Source organism: Felis catus, chromosome B1 (genome assembly GCF_018350175.1).
Source record: "Felis catus isolate Fca126 chromosome B1, F.catus_Fca126_mat1.0, whole genome shotgun sequence".
NCBI classification, from domain to species: Eukaryota; Metazoa; Chordata; class Mammalia; order Carnivora; family Felidae; genus Felis; species Felis catus.
In genome coordinates this window covers 1873368-1892437 of record NC_058371.1, presented here as the reverse complement: position 1 = coordinate 1892437, position 19070 = coordinate 1873368, and the positions used below count along the sequence as shown (strand labels likewise).

Sequence of the window (19070 nt, the reverse complement as noted above, 5' to 3'; positions counted from 1 at the left end):
TCAGAATGTACGACACCAAGAGGGACCCTGATGTAGACTGTGGACTCTGGGCGATGACGACATCATCAGTTCTAACAAATGCACCGTCTGGTGGGGGTGCTGGTGGAGGGGGAGGTTGTGCGTGCCGGTGGGGGGGTGGGGGGCAGGGGTGCCCAGGAAATCTCTGCACCTTTGTCTCAAGTTTGCTGTGAACCTAAAACTGCTCTAAAAATATAAAGTCCACCAAAAGAAGTGATAGGGCTTTACGAAATTCACAACCGTTTCATTCTTTCCCACGAACTACGATTGCTAAACAAAAATGACCATTGAAACTAGAAAATAAGCCAGTTCCGTTTAACCCAATAAAGGCCAAATAACAGGAAAATCTGTCTGTGCCCACCCTTGCCAAGATGTCTGGGAAATACGCTCCACATTACAGGACTAATAGAGGCAGCTGGAGTTCGCCTGCCCGACACAGAAGGTAAAAATACTTGTGGAAATTCTGGAGGGTACTCACTCTACCTGCTATAAACCCCCTCAACCACCTGGCGATATCAGAGACGTATTTAAATGGCAGAGTTTCTTTTATGACCTTGGGAGAATATAACACAATCTCATGGAGTCTGGATTGGCCTTAACGACAGAGAGAGAAAATAATCTGAACCGCCAAAGCTTTTTCTATAAACATCACGTGTCTACTACAAAACTAAAATATGGAGGTAGGATTTTTGTGCCCAAGGGATTTCAGCCTCTTCCCAAAAGAAGGAAGAAAAAGTTCAAAGGAAGGCTGGGTCCATCTGCGCATTTTAACTTCACCGAGAGACGGACGGTCGGCCAAATTTCCGGAGTTCCCCAGGCCACTGCTCCGCTCCGTTCTAACCGCTGCCTCCCCTCTTGGGAAGCCCCTGATTAATCAGCACGCTGAAAAGGAACACAGCCACCTGCACTTGTGCCCCTCTACAGAGGTGCTCAGGCCCACGCGGTGATAACCACGTAACAGTGCCTGTAGACGAAGTGCCCCTTCTTAGGACGCCCTCTTGGCCACCACCCCTGGAGGGGGCCCAGCACGGCTGGGCTCTGCCCCCCGCCCCGGCTCTCCGGATCGCAGGCCCACGCGTTGGTGCTCCTGGCCACGCCACCACACGTACTTAGGCCCAAAAAGGGAGCAGGTGGAGTCAGGTACGGCTTCATACAGGAGAACCACGAGTTGTCTTTTAAAGTTTTATTCGTTTACGGCAACAAAAACCAGAGTGTACCCGGTAACACGTGCATTTAAGGCTCTACAACCAGGATTTCCGAGCGGCTGGATTTTGTCTACACCACAGACTACAACCACCAGGAGGCCTGGGGCTTTGCACCCCGTGCCAGCATTGATGGAAACCGGAGCGGCCACCTTGCAACCCGCCCTCTGCGGGAACCCGCAGACCTAGCTCTGTCAGCCTAGTGCAAAACCTTAGCTTTTCCCCTTAGGTGAACACAAAATGCCAAGAATCAAATGCCAGAATTAAAAGCATAATGCGTGACGGCCTATCGGCACACGTGGCATCCCCCGGGGCCGTGGTCACTCACTGGAACGGGTGCGCAGCACTCAGCGGCCTGCCCCCCGCCGGCGGCCACCCCCCTATTCCGTCATGGAGGCAGACGCCGGGATGAGCTTCGGCTTCGCCTGCTGGGGTGGCGCCACGTCGGGGATCTTCTCCCCGTACTTGTACACGCTGACGGTGACATCGATCTTCTCACCTCCGTACTTGTTCTTCACGTTGATGCTGTACTTGCCCGAATCCTCGGAGGTCACGCCCTTGATGGTCATGCTCACGTACTTGGCCTGCTCCACCTTGACCGAGAAGTGCTCGCTGAGCTCAATATCCTTGTCGTTCTTGAACCACACCACTTCAGGGTCAGGGTTTCCAAACACGGTGCAGGTCAGGTTCAAGGTCTTCGGGAGGGAGGCGTGGGCGGAGAAGGGAGGGTTAGAGACAGAGAAGTCATACCAGCCTTCCAAAGGGGCCCGGCTCCCTGTGACACTCACTGAAGCGTTTACCTATCCCCCACGTTCATTTGGCCAACACGCTCTTTCTATGTGTAAGCACCACGCTAGACACGCGGGATCCGAACACAGCACACGTGAGCGAGTTCGCCGTTCCGTGAGGCAGCTCATGAGAAAAATCAGTGGTAGTTTTCCCTCTTTATTCTCAGTTTTAATCCATGGCCTGACAAGATTAATGCATTTAGAGGTAATGAAACTACATTTTACAGTAGACATATTTAGCCTGTTTCTAAATTTCCTTTCTATTCCAACCAATGGATCCATTTTACCAACATCTTCTCTGGATTTCCTCTGGCAAATCCAGAGAAGATGTCTTCTAACCAGTAATCAGGCGCAGCAAATGCACTGACAACGTGTGCTCAGCCCATGAGCAGCTAACAGCACCAGCACAGCCTCGTTGTGAGGCCCACGGTTCCTCCGTCTCAGGAACTCACTAGAATTTCTTTAGCTGCTCAAGAAAAGGCCTATAAATTTTAGTGTTTGGGCCTAATAAAATTCTCTCGTGACGGGGCGCCTGGGTGGCGCAGTCGGTTAAGCGTCCGACTTCAGCCAGGTCACGATCTCGCGGTCCGGGAGTTCGAGCCCCGTGTCAGGCTCTGGGCTGATGGCTCAGAGCCTGGAGCCTGTTTCCGATTCTGTGTCTCCCTCTCTCTCTGCCCCTCCCCCGTTCATGCTCTGTCTCTCTCTGTCCCAAAAATAAATAAATAAACGTTGAAAAAAAAAATTAAAAAAAAAAAATTCTCTCGTGTCTCTGTCCCCTCGACACTGACTTAGGACGGCTGCAGACAGAGAGAGGTTCCAGTCGGATGTCGGCAACTCCACTGACAGGCAACAAACACAAACTCCAGGAAGTGGTTTCCGTTATAAATTCCAGAAGGACCTCGAAAACCGGAGTGCTTTTCTACCTTCCTGCCGGGCCAAGGGTGGCAGGGGGTGCGGGTGTGTCCCACCTTCTCGGTGGGCAGTTACCACCTGGAAGGACCAGGACCCCGCAGAGGCCCAGGGCCGGGAGCCACACCTGCCACACACCGGCTGTGTGACACCTGCGTCAGGCTCCGTGTCCCTGTGGGCCTGTGGCTTCGGAATATTAAACTCTGCCGTCCCCTGAGAACGTGAGGGTGACCAGGGGCAGCCTGAGACCACCATCGGGGTGGGTGGGGAGCTCCCCATGGTCCGGGCTCTGGGCAGCAACCCCGTCCCTGGGCTCCCCCTACACTGGGCCGCATGAGTCCCACTGTCCTTCTTACCTTGCCCTCCATTATGGTCACCACGTCAGGTAAGCCACCGATCACCTTGCCACGATCTGCAACATGAAGGCCACTGGGTTGAGTAAACCGTCCCCGGGGACGTTTCTAGGAGCAGGCCCCGTGCCGCGCAGCAGTGGATACAACACGACACGGGAGGGGCCCCCACCACTAGGAGCGGGACGACGGCCGGGCGGACCCGCTGGTCCCGTGAGGGACGGAACTGAGGATGAAGAGTTCCCCGAGGGCCACACAGGGAACCGGACACGTGGTCCCTGGAAGGGAGAGGGGTCCCCTGTGTCTAGACAGCAGGACTCTCCCAGGGCAGTGGACTGTCCACTGTGTTATGTTTCCACTGTTTTCTGGGTTACGACGCTTGACATCCTAGAAACCTTCCTGCCTGGGAGACGGCGCCTCCCCCGGCAGCCAGTTCTCAGAGACGACAAAGGTCCCAGCCTGGGACAGGCCGCCAGCCCATCTGGAGCCAGCCCACCTGTACCCACCCCTGCACCCTGGAGGTGACCCCATCCTTGCCCCCGGAAGGCGACATCCCTCCACCCCACCTCCCCCACCCTGTGTGCCCACCCACCCCTGCCCCCAGGACGTGACCCACCTCCACCCTGTGTGCCCCCCCACCCACCCCTGCACCGGGATGTGACCCCCCCACCCTGTGTCCCCCACCCACCCCTGCTCCCAGGAGCTGACCCCCCTCCACCCCACCTCCCCCACCCAGCCCTGCACCTGGAGGCAAACGCCCTCTATATTGCATCCCCCACCCACCCCTGCACCAGGAGGCAACTCCCCTCCACCCCACCTCCCCCACCCACCCCTGCACCAGGAGGCAACCCCTCTCCACCCTGCGTCCCCCACCCATCCCTGCACTGGGTTGTGAACCTCCTCCACCCTGCATCCCACACCCACCCCTGCACTGGGTTGTGACCCCCCTCCACCCTGCATCCCACACCCACCCCTGCACCGGGAGGTGACCCCCCTCCACCCTGGGTCCTCCACTCACCCCTGCACTGGGTTGTGAACCTCCTCCACCCTGCATCCCACACCCACCCCTGCACTGCGAGGTGACCCCCCTCCACCCTGCATCCCCCACCCACCCCTGCCCCCTGGGAAGCGACCCCCCTCCACCCTGGGTCCTCCACCCACCCCTGAACCCCGGAGGCAAGGTGACACCCCTTCACCCCTGCCCACAGGAGGCGACACCCCTTCACCCCACCTCCTCCACCTGCCCCTGCATCCAGAAGCCCTATTCCTCTGCCCTGATCATCCCAGGGCCTGGTGCCAGGCAACTAGGGGCCTCCCCTACTGACCAAAACCCACAAAACCGTTCAAACTAGTCAGTCCTAAGTTGTTCCCCTGCCCTGCCTGCGTGTCCCACGGAAACCCGAACACAGGTCACGGCCTCAGCGCTCTCTTCACTCCCGCCTCCTCCACGCCTGACCCGGTGCCTCCCCAGGTGCCTGCGTCTCTAGCACCTGCGAGTGTGATGGACTCTGACCCCCTGAGCCTCCCCTCTGCCCCCTCCACCTGTGGCTGCACCTGCCTGACATGTTGTAGACGACCAAGGGGGCAGGCGGGTGGAGGGCGGAAGGGAGGTGGAGGCCACACAAATGACAAGGAGCTGACAAGGGGAGGTGGGCTGGGCGGGGGCCCAGGGAGTGCCAGGATCAGGAGGGCAGGTGCCAGGAGTTCTGGAAGGTTCCCCGCCCACGGAGCAGGTCTGCTGTCTATCAGTGAATACACGGCATTAAAACTCTACCGTGGGGGGCGCCTGGGTGGCGCAGTCGGTTAAGCGTCCGACTTCAGCCAGGTCACGATCTCGCGGTCCGTGGGTTCGAGCCCCGCGTCGGGCTCTGGGCTGATGGCTCAGAGCCTGGGGCCTGTTTCCGATTCTGTCTCCCTCTCTCTCTGCCCCTCCCCCGTTCATGCTCTGTCTCTCTCTGTCCCAAAAAAATAAAAAATTGAAAAAAAAAAAAAACTCTACCGTGGGACCCGCTGGCCCTCCCCAGATAATAAAGGGTGCTCGATACCACATAACATGTACTCACTCTTCTCTGCAAAAGCGGCTGCCCTAGGAATTAAAGGGGCGGAGAGAACAGGAAGTCAGTCATGAGAAAAGGCTCTGGACGACAAGCACCACACATCTCAGGGCTTCGCCGGGCAGGGGGCGAGAGAACAAGCAGTGTGTTCTCCCCTTGGAAGGACAGCAGGGCACAGGGCCCAAGGAACCGTAAACTGTGTGCATTTCTCCTGCCCTCTCCACTGCCCCTTGGGGGGGCCCGGCGGGATTCCCTGTCTCTCAGCAGGTGAAACCCACGGGAAAGGTCGGCATTCAGGTTCGTAGGCTGGAGAGATTTCTTTCTTCACCAAATTCACCAGATGGCACTGGAGAGTTTTAAATATCTTTGAAAACCCTGGTTTCGGACTTATCTCAGCCGTCTGTTCATTCGTTCAGCCAAAGTCTCCTGACTAGCCTAGCATGGCCGGGGACCGCCGTCCGTTCTGGGTACTCCCAAATTCAGAGACACACTTAAAATCTCAAGTGATTCTTTAAAAAGTTGCTCTGAACAAGGTGATATTATCCAGCGCTAAACATAAAGGAGGCCTCGAGCCATGAGAAGACACAGAGCAGCCCTGAGTGCAGATTCACTAAGTGAAAGAAGCCGGCCTGAAAAGCCCACACATCCATGATTCAGCCCCGTGACCTTGCGGAGACAGCAAAACCGTGGAGACAGGGGACAGTGACCAGTGGTCCACAACGAGGGACACAGAGGACGTGGGAGGCAATGAGAATTCTCTGTACGATTCTCTAGTCGTGGGCAGGTGCCACCATACATTTGTCCAGACCCGCAGCCACTTAGAGGGAACCGTGATGTGCACGGTGGACTCTGCGTGGGGATGATGTGTCCGTGCGGCCTCATGACGGCAACGGATGCAGCACCCAGAGGGGATGCTGATGGGGGGGGGGGCTGGGTTTCGGGGACCCGGGAAAACTCTGCACCTTCTTCCCCATGGTGCTGTGATTAAATGGCTCTAGAAAAACAAGGTTTTTAAAAAGAACCTAAATACCTAACGTTAAAAAATTGCTCTGCGCCACATTACCATAATTGTAACTATTGGAGAAATCCATCATTATAATCACTGAAGCAACCCAGGGTTATGGGGGCTCTAGAAAGTTACTTTATAAACACACACACGGCTTAGGGGCATGCCTGCCCCCCCCCCCAACACTGAACGCTTCAACCGCCACTTTTAGGTCAGTTCCCTGGACAGGGCGCCCAGCGGCCACCCACACGCCCACGAGGTCGGTGGCCCCAGGGACAGACAGACCGCCACGCACACACACGAATCTTACTTGAGCTGCTGGAATTCTGCAAAGGCCTCATCGAACGCTGGAAGGAAACATTTCAAACATTTTAATGGTTTCGTTGCCAATGTATTGGCTTAGTGAAAACCGACAAAGAGCCAAAGACTAAACTGATTATTCGGAGAGAATCCTCTCCGAATGAAAATCATGAACCCGAGCGCTTCCTCTCCCAGCATTCTCTGTGGATCGCCGAATCCGAAGTTAGGGGGTGCTAAGGAATGTGATCTTACCCTGGCCGGACAGGTCGAGGGAGCGATGATGGTTATCTTTGCCGTCGTAAATCTCAAAAGTGTACTTTCCTTTATCTTTCTCCGTGGGCTCACAGATCTGCAGCCAGGCCATATCCTCGGTGCCTCCAACCCTCATGTGCTCACTAGACGCGATCTTGGCATCTCTTTAAAAAGAAATCAAAGGGGGCGCCTGGCTGGGGGGCTCAGTCAGCTGAGCGTCCAACCTCAGTTCAGGTCATGATCTCGAGGTTCGTGGGTTCGAGCCCCGCGTCGGGCTCTGTGCTGACAGCTCGGAGCCTGGAGCCGGCTTCGGATTCTGTGTCTCCCTCTCTCTCTGCTCTTCTTCCCCTGCTCGTGTTCTCTCTCTCTCTCTCACAAAATGAATAAATGTCCAAACGTTTAAAAAACAAAAAAAAAGAAAATATGGGCTAAATATGTTGCCTACGCCTTCAGATCAGAGCAGAGACAGCCCGTCCTGTTCCACCTGCCGCGGCTGACGCCCCCTCCTTTGCGGGCGAATGCTGACCTCTGTCCTCTGAGCTCAGAAACCACTTCTCTGACAACTGTTTCAGAGACACCCCTGGGGTGTGGGTTGGAAAGAGCCAGACCGCAGGAGCCCGCCTGTGCCATGACTATCACAAAGTCCCGGCTGCTTTGGGAGGGGACGCCACCCACCTAGAGAGGCAGGAGCAGCAAATGTGAAACAGAAAACCTGCTGGTCTCACAGGCTTCATCTTCTTCCACGTTTTACCTCTGGGCTTCTTTGGTGCTTCTCTTCTTTTTTTTTTTTTTTTTTTTAATGTTTATTTATTTATTTTGAGAAAGAGAGAGAAAGCGAGCAGGGGAGGGGCAGCGAGAGGGAGAGAGACCGCACTGTCAGCACAGAGCCCGACGAGGGGCTCGAACTCACAAACTGTGAGATCACGCCCTGAGACCGACAACTGGACACTCAACCGACTGAGCCCCCCAGGCGCCCCAGTTGGTCCTTTTCTTCGCAACCAAGCTAGTGAGTTGCTGACAGACTGGAAACTGAGAATGTGGTCTCCACATGTTATTTTCCCGTCGGCGGTCTGCTGGATTGCAGATGAAATGTGCGTCGGCAACAGAGCCACGTTTGGCAAAACCCAGAAGGTGAAGACATTTGTCTCCGACACCTTCAGGCATTTCTGTCTTCCCCTTCCGTGAGGCCCGCCTGCTGTCCCGGGCCAAGGCCACAGGGAATCACACTTGTACTTACTTGTGATACCAGTTCGCTTTCATCTCTTCGGTAAAATATTTCATGAAACACTGAAGCCTGATTCCTTCCGGGGTGCAGAGCACCTTGAGCGGAGAAGCGGACGCGCCTGCAGGAAACAGAAGAGGTGCGGATCTAAGAAGGGCAGCGTGTGCGCCTTCGGAACGCAAGGCGCTACCGCCCCTTGGCAGCTCAGCTTAAGAAGAGGAGGAAAATTCTCGCAAACGGCGCCGAACACCGTTCGTTCTGTGTGAATTGATCCGGAACTGAAGTATCGGGGGGGATGGTGAGTCAGCAGAAATGATGCAGGGAGGGGTCAAGGAGGGGTCAAGGACAGGTCAGGGACGGGTCAGGGAAGGGTCGAGGACGGGTCAGGGACAGGTCAGGGAGGGGTCAGGGAGGGGTCAGGGAGGGGTCAGGGAGTCCTAAAACTGCAGTTCGGCCTTCAAGCTGAGTAAAGACGGGGTGAGAGGGAGAAGGCAGGAGAGGCGACAGGGGAGGAAAACCCACGACGTGAGAACAGGCTTCATGTGTCTGGAGCAGGAACGCGGCCTCGCGCGACAGGACACAGGGTCGGGGGGGGCGAGGGGTCAGGACTCGGGAAGTTACGGCGAAGGCTGACCCGGAAGCGGAGATCGTTACTAGATGCGTAACTTCAGAGAACCGGCGTGGGCCCGGGGTGTTCCATCACCCAGAAGATGCCGTGTCCGTGCCCGGCAAAATAAAAGGAAACGATATGACGGAGAAGGACCTTCCGAACGCACCATCTCCTAACTGTGGTAAGCGACCTGGAGACTTCTATTCATCCTAAACTCACAGCACTCCACGCGGTCATCGTACCTGCAGGCGTCGCCGCACCTGCAGCCCGAGGTGCCGGACGCGCAGTAGCCCTGGGGCTTCAGGTGTGACAGCCTTCGGCTCCAAACCAGGCGGACCTTCTCCTGGAAGGGCCGAGGGGCGTGGGGTGTGGGGGTGCAGGGAGAAGCTGGGCAGGAAGACAGACGTAGAGGGAGGGAGGGAGGGAGGGCTGGGAGCAGAGGAGGGGCAGGGGCTCGCTCGGCGAGGGGGCATCTGAGGTGTGAGTCTGTGTGTGTGTGTGTGTGTGTGTGTGTGAGGCTGGGTGTGTCTGTACGTGTGTGTGTGTGATTCTGTGTGAGTGTCTGTATGAGTCTGTGTGTAAGTGTGTGAATCTGTGTGTGTGTCTGTGTGAGTCTATGCATGTGTGATTCTGTGTGTGTGAGTCTGTGTGTATGTTAGTGTGTGTGTGTCAGTCTGTATGTGTATGTGTGCGTGTGTGTGAGTTTGCGTGATTCTGTGTGTGTGTGTGTGTGAGGCTGGGTGTGTCTGTGAGTGTGTGTGTCTGTGTGTGACTCTGCGATTCTGTGTGTATATCTGAGTCTGCGTGAGTCTGTGTCTGTGAGTGTGTGTGTCGACGTGTGTGTGTCTGTGCGATTCTGTGTGTGTGTGTGAGTCTGTGTGAGTCTGTGCTTGTGTGTCTGTGCACGTGTCTTGCATGAGTCTGTGAGTGTGTCTGTGCTTGTGTGTATCTATGTGTGTGTCTGTGTGTGTATGAGTCTGCACGAGTCTGAGTGCATGAGTCTGTGTGTGTGTCTGTGCAATTCTGTGTGTGTGAGTCTGTGCTTGTGTGTATCTGTGTGTGTGTCTGTGAGTGTGTGTATGAGTCTGCGTGAGTCTGAGTGCATGAGTCTGTGTGTGTGTCTAAGTGTGTGTGTGAGTCTACATGAGTCTGTGGGTGTGTCTGTGTGTCAGTCTGTATGTGTGTGTGTCTGTGTGAGTCTGTGCTTGTGTGTGTCTGTGTGTGTGTGTGTCTGTGTGTGTGTGTGTCTGTGTGTGTGTCTGTGTGTGTGTGAGAGAGAGAGACTGTGAGTGTGTGTGTGTGTGTGTGTGTGAGTCTGTTCGTGGGCACTGCCGATGCTCCCAGGAGAAACCGAGGGAGGCGAGTGTGCTGTGTCCCCGAGGATGCAGGATGGAGACGGCCCCACCGACAGGTCCAAGAACAAAGGCCCCAGTTTCTGAAAGCCGAGGGGACCCACGGCACAGGGGATGGTGGCCCGTGACGAACGGCAGGTGGCGTGGGAGCCCACAGACGTCGCTCCGGGACTAACGCAAGGCCGGGACACCTCAAGGTCACCAGAAGTGTCCCTGCGGCCTGCCAGGGGCCTGCGGAGAGGACGGCCCGGGGCAGCAGGCCCGGGGCAGCAGAACACAAATTTTCACGTTTCCTTGACCAAAAGTAGAAAGAAGTGAAATCTAGCCCACAGAGCAGGCCCTGGGGGTCCTGGACCGTGGCACGGGGGCTGCAGGGAAAGCGGTGCGCTCCCAGCACACACGTGTCTTTCAGCAGACGGCAGCGGCTCCTGCCCCTTTCCCTCAGGGGCTTCCGCACACGCGGGCCTGGCCTCTCGGGAGAACACGGTCTTCGCGTGTGTGCCCCTGGAAGCCCCGCGTCTGTCCTCTCACTACTCTGGCCCCCGCACACGCCCGCTCACGTCTTCAAGGACGGCGCTCGGCTGCCTCCACGGCGCGTGTGACACGACAACTTAACACAAGGTAGTTCCCAGGGGCGCGGGAGCGCACCCACCTTCCTGACAGCTCCATCCGCCTTCCCCAGGGGCTCCACCGCCACGAAGGCGTGTTTGGTCCCTTAATGACCATCGAGGCTAAAACTCACTTAAAACGTGGTCACGTTTCCTTGACCAAAAGTAGAAAGAAGTGAAATCTAGCCCACAGAGCTGTTCTGAGGAAACAACGAAAACCACAAAACCACAAGAAGCTTTTGAGGAGAAGGTCAGAAAGCCTGGCGAGAAAGCACTTGGGTTTGGAATTGGACGTGCGCTACTTGGCGGGAGAGCCGCGGCTCGAGCTAGCAAACACCCACAGTTGAGCCGGGTTCCTGCTGCGGGCCTGGCCGCTTGCTCCGAAGACAGAACTTAGGGGATTTCTAGAAAGCCCACAGCGGTAAGTGGTGTAACCCTTAGCATAAAACTCTACACGAATGCCAGCTAAGGTTACTGAGTTACTAACCGATCCCTTCATTGTCCGTTTCTGTGGAAGGGGACGTGGAGAGAAAGAATTTATTTGCAAAGCTAGAGAATGGCCTAATACGGACGACGCAAAGCCAGAGGCTTCAAATCTACGATTGCTGGTCCACGTGGGTAATAAAGACGCTGACAGCAATTACGTGCGCGGCAATCATCCAAACAAAGCGGCGGCAAATCGGAAGACGTGGCTAATCAGGAAGTCCCAACTGGGTTTTTTAAAATACGACATAGATCCTAAATACAGTGCTGGAGACCCCTTTAGAAAGCCTCGGGAGCGGTCGACGGACGGCTCTGTCTGGCCCCCGGGCCGCCCGGCGTCCACGCGCAGGTGCCTCGGCCTTCCCCTTGCGGTGCTAAGTGCCCGTCTCCGCGAACGCACTCAAAATAACTCGAAAGTTAGCGGGCATTTACTTACCGCAGACTCTGCTCATTGCCAAAACCATATCCTCGTACACTGAAAGGAAGAAGGAGAGGTGCCGTTACGACGTACGCTTTTATCAGGACGCAGCATTTTCACGTTTAATTAAATGGATACAGGAAATCGTCATGTTCGTTTGAAAAATGAAACGTTACAACGGTGACATTTATCCATTAAAGGTTCACGTGTGTCATAAATCCCTCTAACCTGTTCGCTTTTTAAACAAGGAACAAGAAAACCTTACGCCACGTAAATCCAACTATACCTTTAATTGAATTTAACTTCCTCGCTGTTTCAATCACTTTAACTGCGTTAGTAATGGGATAAAACCTGGCTGACGATGACACGCTCAAATGGCGTTTCTAATGAAGGCGAAGTAACATCACACATTCTTCTAGAACACTGAAGCAGGTTAGAATGGAAATAAAACACAAATCCTTCTCCTGCTGCGTTACCGCCATAAGGACACGGACGGACGTGCCCTCACAGCACGTGGCATCCCGCTGGCAAAACGGATCTCTCGTGGCGGGGAGCAAAGAGGGTTTTGTTTTACCTTTGCCAGCGATCTCCAGGACAGACACATCTTGACCTCTGTCGTCTTTCAACGTTGCCTTGTATTCGCCGAGGTCCTTCTTTGACAGCTGCAAGAAAACATACCCCACATGTGTGTAAAATCAATGCCAAGATGGAAAATGTAAGATGTGCTAATACGGTTTTTAGCCAACCCTGGGAATTCAGGCCACAAACTGGGAGACGGCGCAGGTTTTGCAAGTTATTAGAAAGACGAGCTTTTGTTTGGCCCTCCACCGTTTCACACAACACGGCGTACCTTCGGTATGAGGAGCTGACAAACTCCCTTCTCCAGGTCAGGCAACGTCTCCGTTTCATACAGAACATCATCCTTCAGCCATTTGAAAACTGTGTCTTTCTTAGTGTTTGCAACCTACGAGGCAGAAATCTTATGGTTAGTAGGTGAATCGCTCCAGGAAAAAATCTCCGGATTTTAAATCATAGACTTAAAAAAAAAAATACCATCAATGTTTATTATAGCCTCAAATAGAGATTTATGGAAAAGCTGTCAGTCCTAATAATGGCCAACAGACTTCTAAATTCCAGCTTCTGAAATAATTAAGCCCTCACAGTTGCACACAGAAGGACAAATTGTCCTAGTCCGCGGAATTAAATGATGTGAGGCGCTTTTGGTTTATGTGGAATGCCAGTAATAAAAACAAGTCGTAAGCAGTGTATTTTAAATTTGCAGATAATATGAAATACTCTTAGACGTCTATGAGACCATTCACTGGCTGCTTTTCGGCAGTAGGACATTTCAGATGTGTCCTTATGGAGTGAATGCAACCATAACACAAGATAAGCCCACTGGGAATGGGAACTCCCCTTCTACTAAAATTCCTCACAAGTCAACCTCTGACGTGAGCTTGAATTTGAAACTAAGCTTTGCAGAATTCCAAGGGGGAGTACGCATGTCGATCCACATGCTGTGACACGTACATCATACGGGTGAGAAAGAAGCCTGGTTCCTATGAACGGAACGTACCGGCCACGCCAGAATGCACGGGCTGGACTCACATCCATTTCATTTACAAGATGCATTTACATCCCATACGGGCTCAGCCACAGTGAGGCCAGTGTCGAACAAATGACAAGTATCCAGACAGCGAGACTCGATCCGATTGCGCGGTAGCACGGCCCAAAGCTTCCGCGTGGGCCCTGAGCTGGTGTCACTGGTGACAGCGTCAGAGCACCATCCCCGGACAGCAGGGACTCTGAGTGTGCTACTCACACTTGCACCCCAGGCCACGGCGGCACGCCCACGAATGTCTGCTGAGCGGGTGGACGGACTGTTCCCACCAGACTGTGGGACAGGAGCTTGGTTCTCTAGCCGGAAGCAAGAGTTGACAATAAATGGCAGGACGGACTGCATCCAAACAATTCCGGCAGACGACCTCTCGTCCCTAACCAAACCTCGGTATCCATTTTCAGTGCCAACCCTGCCCCTCACATCCTTCACCTCAAGTCAGCTACTTTCCCTGACTGGTTTTCCCGGCTGCGTTGTCCTTGAGCGCTAAATAAACCCTTTCCAAGGGCCTCCCGCCTCTGTTCTCTACAACAGACACCCTCAACAGGCTTCCCGGTCCAAGAGCTGGGACGTTCTTCCGCCCCTGGAGGACTCTGGTCTTTCCTCTGTACTCTCTACGATTTCTCCCTACTGCTCCTAAAATACGGGCCCCTGAAAGGTACATAAATACCTCGAAAAGACAGTAGCAAGGCCCCCAAGACATCCACGTGGCACACGCCTGACTCACTCTCCAAGAGGGAGCGCCCTGAGTCCCCACGTCTGCTGTACAAGAACCTTCTAGAAGATTTTCTTCGGTTTCAGACTCAAGTTGCTTTTACTATAAACTTTTCTTTTAAAAGACGTTTTTTTCTGGGGCACCTGGGTGGTTCGATCTGTTAAGTGTCCAACTCTGGATGTCAGCTCAGGTCGTGGTCTCATGGTTCATGAGATCAAGCCCCAGATCTGGCTCTGTGCTGACAGCAGGGAGCCTGCTTGGGATTCTGTCTCTCTCCCTCTCTCTCTGCCCCTCCTCTGCTACCTCTCTCTCTCTCAAAATAAATAAACTTTAAAAAATATATACATAAATAAATTAAAGACGGTTTTCTGTGAAGTTATATTATGAATTATGTACCCTTGCATAAATTATCTCCATGTGTCTCAATGTCTCCATTGTTTCTTAAGTAAATTTTAAAAATCTGCCCAAGTATCATTAAGGGAAAAACTACGTAAAACAGGTGACAGAATCACAGGAGATGGGGACACAAGTACACAAATTAAGTGCATTAAACTGCAAAATACTCAAATCCCAGTTAATATGTATTCAGTTTCTCCAATAGCTGTGTTTAAACACTTATAAATCGCTTTGGTCAGGGAATGTGAATCGTCCTCACGGATTATATGTGAAGGCACACACCACTGGGATGATAGCAGATGTACACGCAGAAGGAGAATTCCCATTCCGCCCATGGAGGCGGCTACTGAATGCCCACAATCAGGAAAAGACAATGACCCAACCACCACCAGCCCCTCTGCCCCGGCTGGCCAACGAGAGCTGCTGACTGTCTGAAGAACAGACCTGGGCAGTTGCTGGGGTCGAAAACTTTGAAGATACACACCTTCTTTGCATTTGACAATCATCGGAAAACACTGTTGTTCTTCTGATCCTGTTTCTGAAGTGAACGGCCCGTCCTCGGGGACCTTGTGGAGTTTCCCTGTAAATACCTACTGTTCCCACTTGCTGACCAGACACTTGTAACTTCGGTGCCCGTCAGCTTCTTGTACTTTAAGAATGAGGTGGGGGCGCCGGGCGGCTCAGTCCGTTCAGCATCCCAATTTGGCTCAGGTCATGATCTCGTGGTTTATGAGTTCATGTCCCTAATCGGGCTGTGTGCGGACAGCACAGAGCCTGCTTGGGATTCCCTCTCTCCCTCTCTCTCTGCCCCTCACCCACTCACGTTCTCCCTCTCTCTCAAAAATAAATAAACATTAAAAAAATGTTTTTAATGAGTTTGTCTCTGCGTCTTCCTTATAAGCATACCGGGGTAAGAAACTCACTATGAGAAGAAAGACATCCAGGAATTTTTCTGAAATGGCTCGGTAACAACCTCGAGTGTGTCCAATATCAAAACTTTAGCCTCAGTTATTACACACACAAAAGAGCCAGGAACAGGGCCTCTAGTTTCGAATTAGTCGCCAACACCAACAATGAGTGGGGATGAACAGGAAAGGTCGGGGTAAGCATGGGGTCTCAAGGCCCACCGGGAACGCACCGAGGGCGCCCACGGCCCTCACGCGGCTGCCTCCTGCAGACCGTCCTTACCTCACGCCCCCTGTCCCGGGGCCCTGTGCCCCCGCCGCATGTCAGCGCCCTGCACGTTTCTGCACCTGAGCACGGGCCTCCCCTTTACCCCGGCCCCTCATCTGACAACAGCAACGTGGAGAAGCCGGCATCCTGGTGTCCCTGCCCCGCCACCCCGGCAACCCCACTATCACCCGTCTCCTCCTACCGCCCCCCCCGAATGCCAGCTCCCCGCACGGATGCACACCCGCACGGCCCACCTGCTCCTTCTCCATCAACCCATCAGGCCAGGGGCACAAGCGGCTGACGACTGAATCACCAGCACACAGCGCCCGTTCTCACTTCCTCAGACCGGCCCCTCCCGCCGTGGTCCTGACCATCGCCCGTTCTCACCTCCTCAGGCGAATGCCGCTCCATCCTTTATCCTACTTTCCTTTGCTTTCACCCCATAACTCTTTGTTCCCGACTTCACTGAGATACAGTTGACAATATCATTATTTAAGTTTAAGGGATACGACGTGATGATACGATATATTCAGCTACTACGAGATGGTCACCACCTTAAGATTAATTAACACATCCATCCCCTTACATAATCACCTTTTTTTTTTTTGTATATTTATGGTTGAGAACTCGAAGATCTGCCCTCAGCAGTTTTAAGGGTGTTATATGGTATTACCAACCACAGTCACCATGCTGTCCACCTACCAGCCCTAGAACTACTCATCTTACCACTGGAAGTTTGTGCTCTTTGACCAACTTCTCCCCAGTTCCGTAACCCCCAGCCCCTGGCAACCACCCTTGCACTCTGCTTCCATAAGCTCAGTTCTTTTAGGTTCCACATATACGTGCGATCGTACGGTGTTTTCCTTCTCTGTGCGACTTACTTCGCTTGGCACAATGCCCTCAAGGTCCATCCATGTTGTCACAAGTGGCAGGCTGCCCTTCCTTCCAAAGGATGAATAACACTCCACATTAAGGATACACACGCTGCATTAACCCATTCATCTGCCCACAGAACTTGGCTGCCTCCTTCGGCTGTTGGGAAAAATGCTGCGGTCCACATGGACGCACAGATACCTATCTGAGTTCCTGGTTCCAATTCCCTTCTCTGCTGGATCCTCAGATAATTCTACATTTAATTTTTGAGGACCTGCCTTACGACGCCCAGCCTCCGAATATCCACAAGTTGGCGGTTTCCGAGCTCTGTTGCTTTGTCCGTACCCTGGGCCTCCCTGGACAAGTCTCTCCAACCTGACTGCCCCTGGACCATTCCTGGTCTTCCTCCACCCCAAAAACCCTCACTCTGTTGAAATTCTCTGTTTGCCTTCTCGTTCATCTGCTCGTCTGTGAGTAGCTTGAGGAACAAAACCCTGCATTATCGATCTTCCCCAGCACCTATGATAGCGCCAGTCTTGCAGGAGATGCTCCTTGAAGTCTGGTCCCCCAAACAGAGATCTGTATAGTCAGTAGTAACTAAGGCTTACTTTACTATTCAATTGTTAAAGAAAAGCGTTAAGGGGCATCTTATTCCCAAAACATACCTTTTATTTCTTAAAGAAACCACGTGAGCAGCACGGGAATCACCGGATGAATGTCATTGTGGCACACTGTCCCTGAGTTCACTCACCAAGATCTTAAATCTTCTAAACGGCCCACTTGACTTCCCTGGCACGCCACCACACCATAGTCCCCTCATAAAGAGCAGAGACGGGCACGGGAATGTAAGACCACAACGTCCACGAGACGCAAAGTCGCTCGGCACGCCCACGTGCGGCGTTTCTTCGCGTCCTGGGACGGACGGCACACACTTCCCCGAAAGGGCTCTCGCCGGCCCACGGACGACACCTTACCACTCTCTTGTTGGAGCTCAGTCCTCACCTTACAAACAAGTCGAACCTCACACTCGTCTGTAACATCCCAGTGCAAATATTCAGCAAAATGAGGGCCTGGGGGGAAATAGAAAAGTTTTAAAAGGGGGAAAAATACACACACACACACACACATACACACACACACATATATATCACACCCACGCAATGCATATATATATATATACACACACACACACACACACATATACACATACATACATATATCACACCCACACACATATATATCACGCACAGGCACACATATACATATATATGTGTGTGTGTATCTATACTTGTGATGCATTTTGAGCAGAAGAACATAGCTTTCCTGTTTGAAACTGAGATGACATTTCTGATGGATGTACCCTTTCCTCATCACCACCCCCCGAATCATTCATGTGGTAAGTACTGAGTTCTGACCGGCCCCGGTCCCCAGAAGCTCAAGGTCATGGCCTCCAAAACACCAGCTCAGGTCCAGCATATGGGAGTGGCCTGGAGATCCAGCTCGCACTTTGCACGGTGCCCCGGATTGAATGGGGGACCATGGGAGACTATGTCGCTGTGGGATGGCCAGACCACAGAGGGATGGTAAATGTGTGTGTGGGGGGGGGGGGGTGGAGTGGGACTGTAAGGAGACCAGCGGGCTCAGGAGAGACTAGCTGGTCTGCAGGTTGGCCACAGAGCCCGGGTACCTCTGGTTACCCTGATCATGTCCCTGATTCGCAGTGACAGAAGTATGAACACTACATAGTGGATTCCGGGACTTTTAAAGGTAGAAGCAAGAAAAGAATACAGATGAAATCCATGTAAAGTGCAAAAAACAGAAAAATACCCAAATTTCTGCAGATAAAAACCATCTAACATCGCGTTCATTTAAAATAGCATTTAGTCATTGGGCATTGTGCAGAATTGGCTTTAAACAAGCATTCAAATAAACACCGAGTCTGGGGGCTCCTGGGTGGCTCAGTCAGTTAAGCGTCTGACCTCAGCCCAGGTCATGATCTCGCAGTTCGTGACTTCAACCCCTGCATCAGGCTCTGTCCTGACGGCTGGGAGCCTGGAGCCTACTTTGGATTCTGTGTCTCCCTCTCTCTGCCCCTCTCCTGCGTGCTCTCTCTCTCTCTCTCTCTCAAAAATAAATAAACATTAAAAATTTTTTAAAAAAGAAAACACTGAGTCTGCTGGGGGCTTGTGCTGGGGGCGGGTCAAGTACATACCTTGCTTCCTGAGGAACTCCTTTCTTTGAAATTCAGCCTCATCCAGAATAGCCTTGAATGCTAAATTCGGTATTTAAGGGGGAAAGAAATGAAAGATGTTTGCTTCTGTGTGGTCAACACAATTTTCTTTGAATTTTCTTTTACAGGCATACAAAAATAGTGTTGCATACCGTCTCCGATGAGAACCAGAGAAGACTGACTTTTGGCTTTTCCGTCATGAATCTGCACAGTGTAGGTGCCTTCGTTCTCGATAGTAAATCGGTCCATGACCATCTCGATAATGCCCGTTGCTTTGTCGCATTTAATTCTGTGTTTCTGGAAGCAATGGGGGAAGTAGAGAGGTCTACAGTGAAATTCCGTCTTCCGGTCTGACCCCTGACGTTAGGTAGTGGCATAATGTCACTACTGCATCTTCGGGGACTGGGACGTACACAGAAACACAGAATGAAATTTTACCCACTAAACCTCTTGGAGAACGGCACATCCACCAAGGGACACGAACATCCCCTCG

The 19070-nt window shown here is 53.0% G+C and overlaps 1 protein-coding gene across 3 annotated transcripts in view; it reads right to left on the bottom strand.

Moving 5' to 3' along the window:
• Positions 1-1186: 1186 nt before the first annotated feature.
• The window catches only part of MYOM2 (myomesin 2), a 73343-nt gene continuing 55459 nt past the window's right edge, over positions 1187-19070 (bottom strand). For all 3 annotated transcript variants that reach the window (XM_003984560.5, XM_006930539.4, XM_011281363.4), the window contains 12 exons: positions 18730-18874; positions 18560-18619; positions 17350-17417; positions 12423-12536; positions 12147-12234; positions 11591-11629; positions 8117-8222; positions 6880-7043; positions 6638-6674; positions 5331-5353; positions 3274-3329; positions 1187-1915 (listed from right to left, as the gene is read on the bottom strand). In XM_003984560.5, the coding sequence (XP_003984609.5) occupies positions 1601-1915; positions 3274-3329; positions 5331-5353; positions 6638-6674; positions 6880-7043; positions 8117-8222; positions 11591-11629; positions 12147-12234; positions 12423-12536; positions 17350-17417; positions 18560-18619; positions 18730-18874 (1215 nt within the window). In that variant the 3' untranslated portion in view covers positions 1187-1600. The remainder of the gene's footprint in view (positions 1916-3273; positions 3330-5330; positions 5354-6637; positions 6675-6879; positions 7044-8116; positions 8223-11590; positions 11630-12146; positions 12235-12422; positions 12537-17349; positions 17418-18559; positions 18620-18729; positions 18875-19070) is intronic.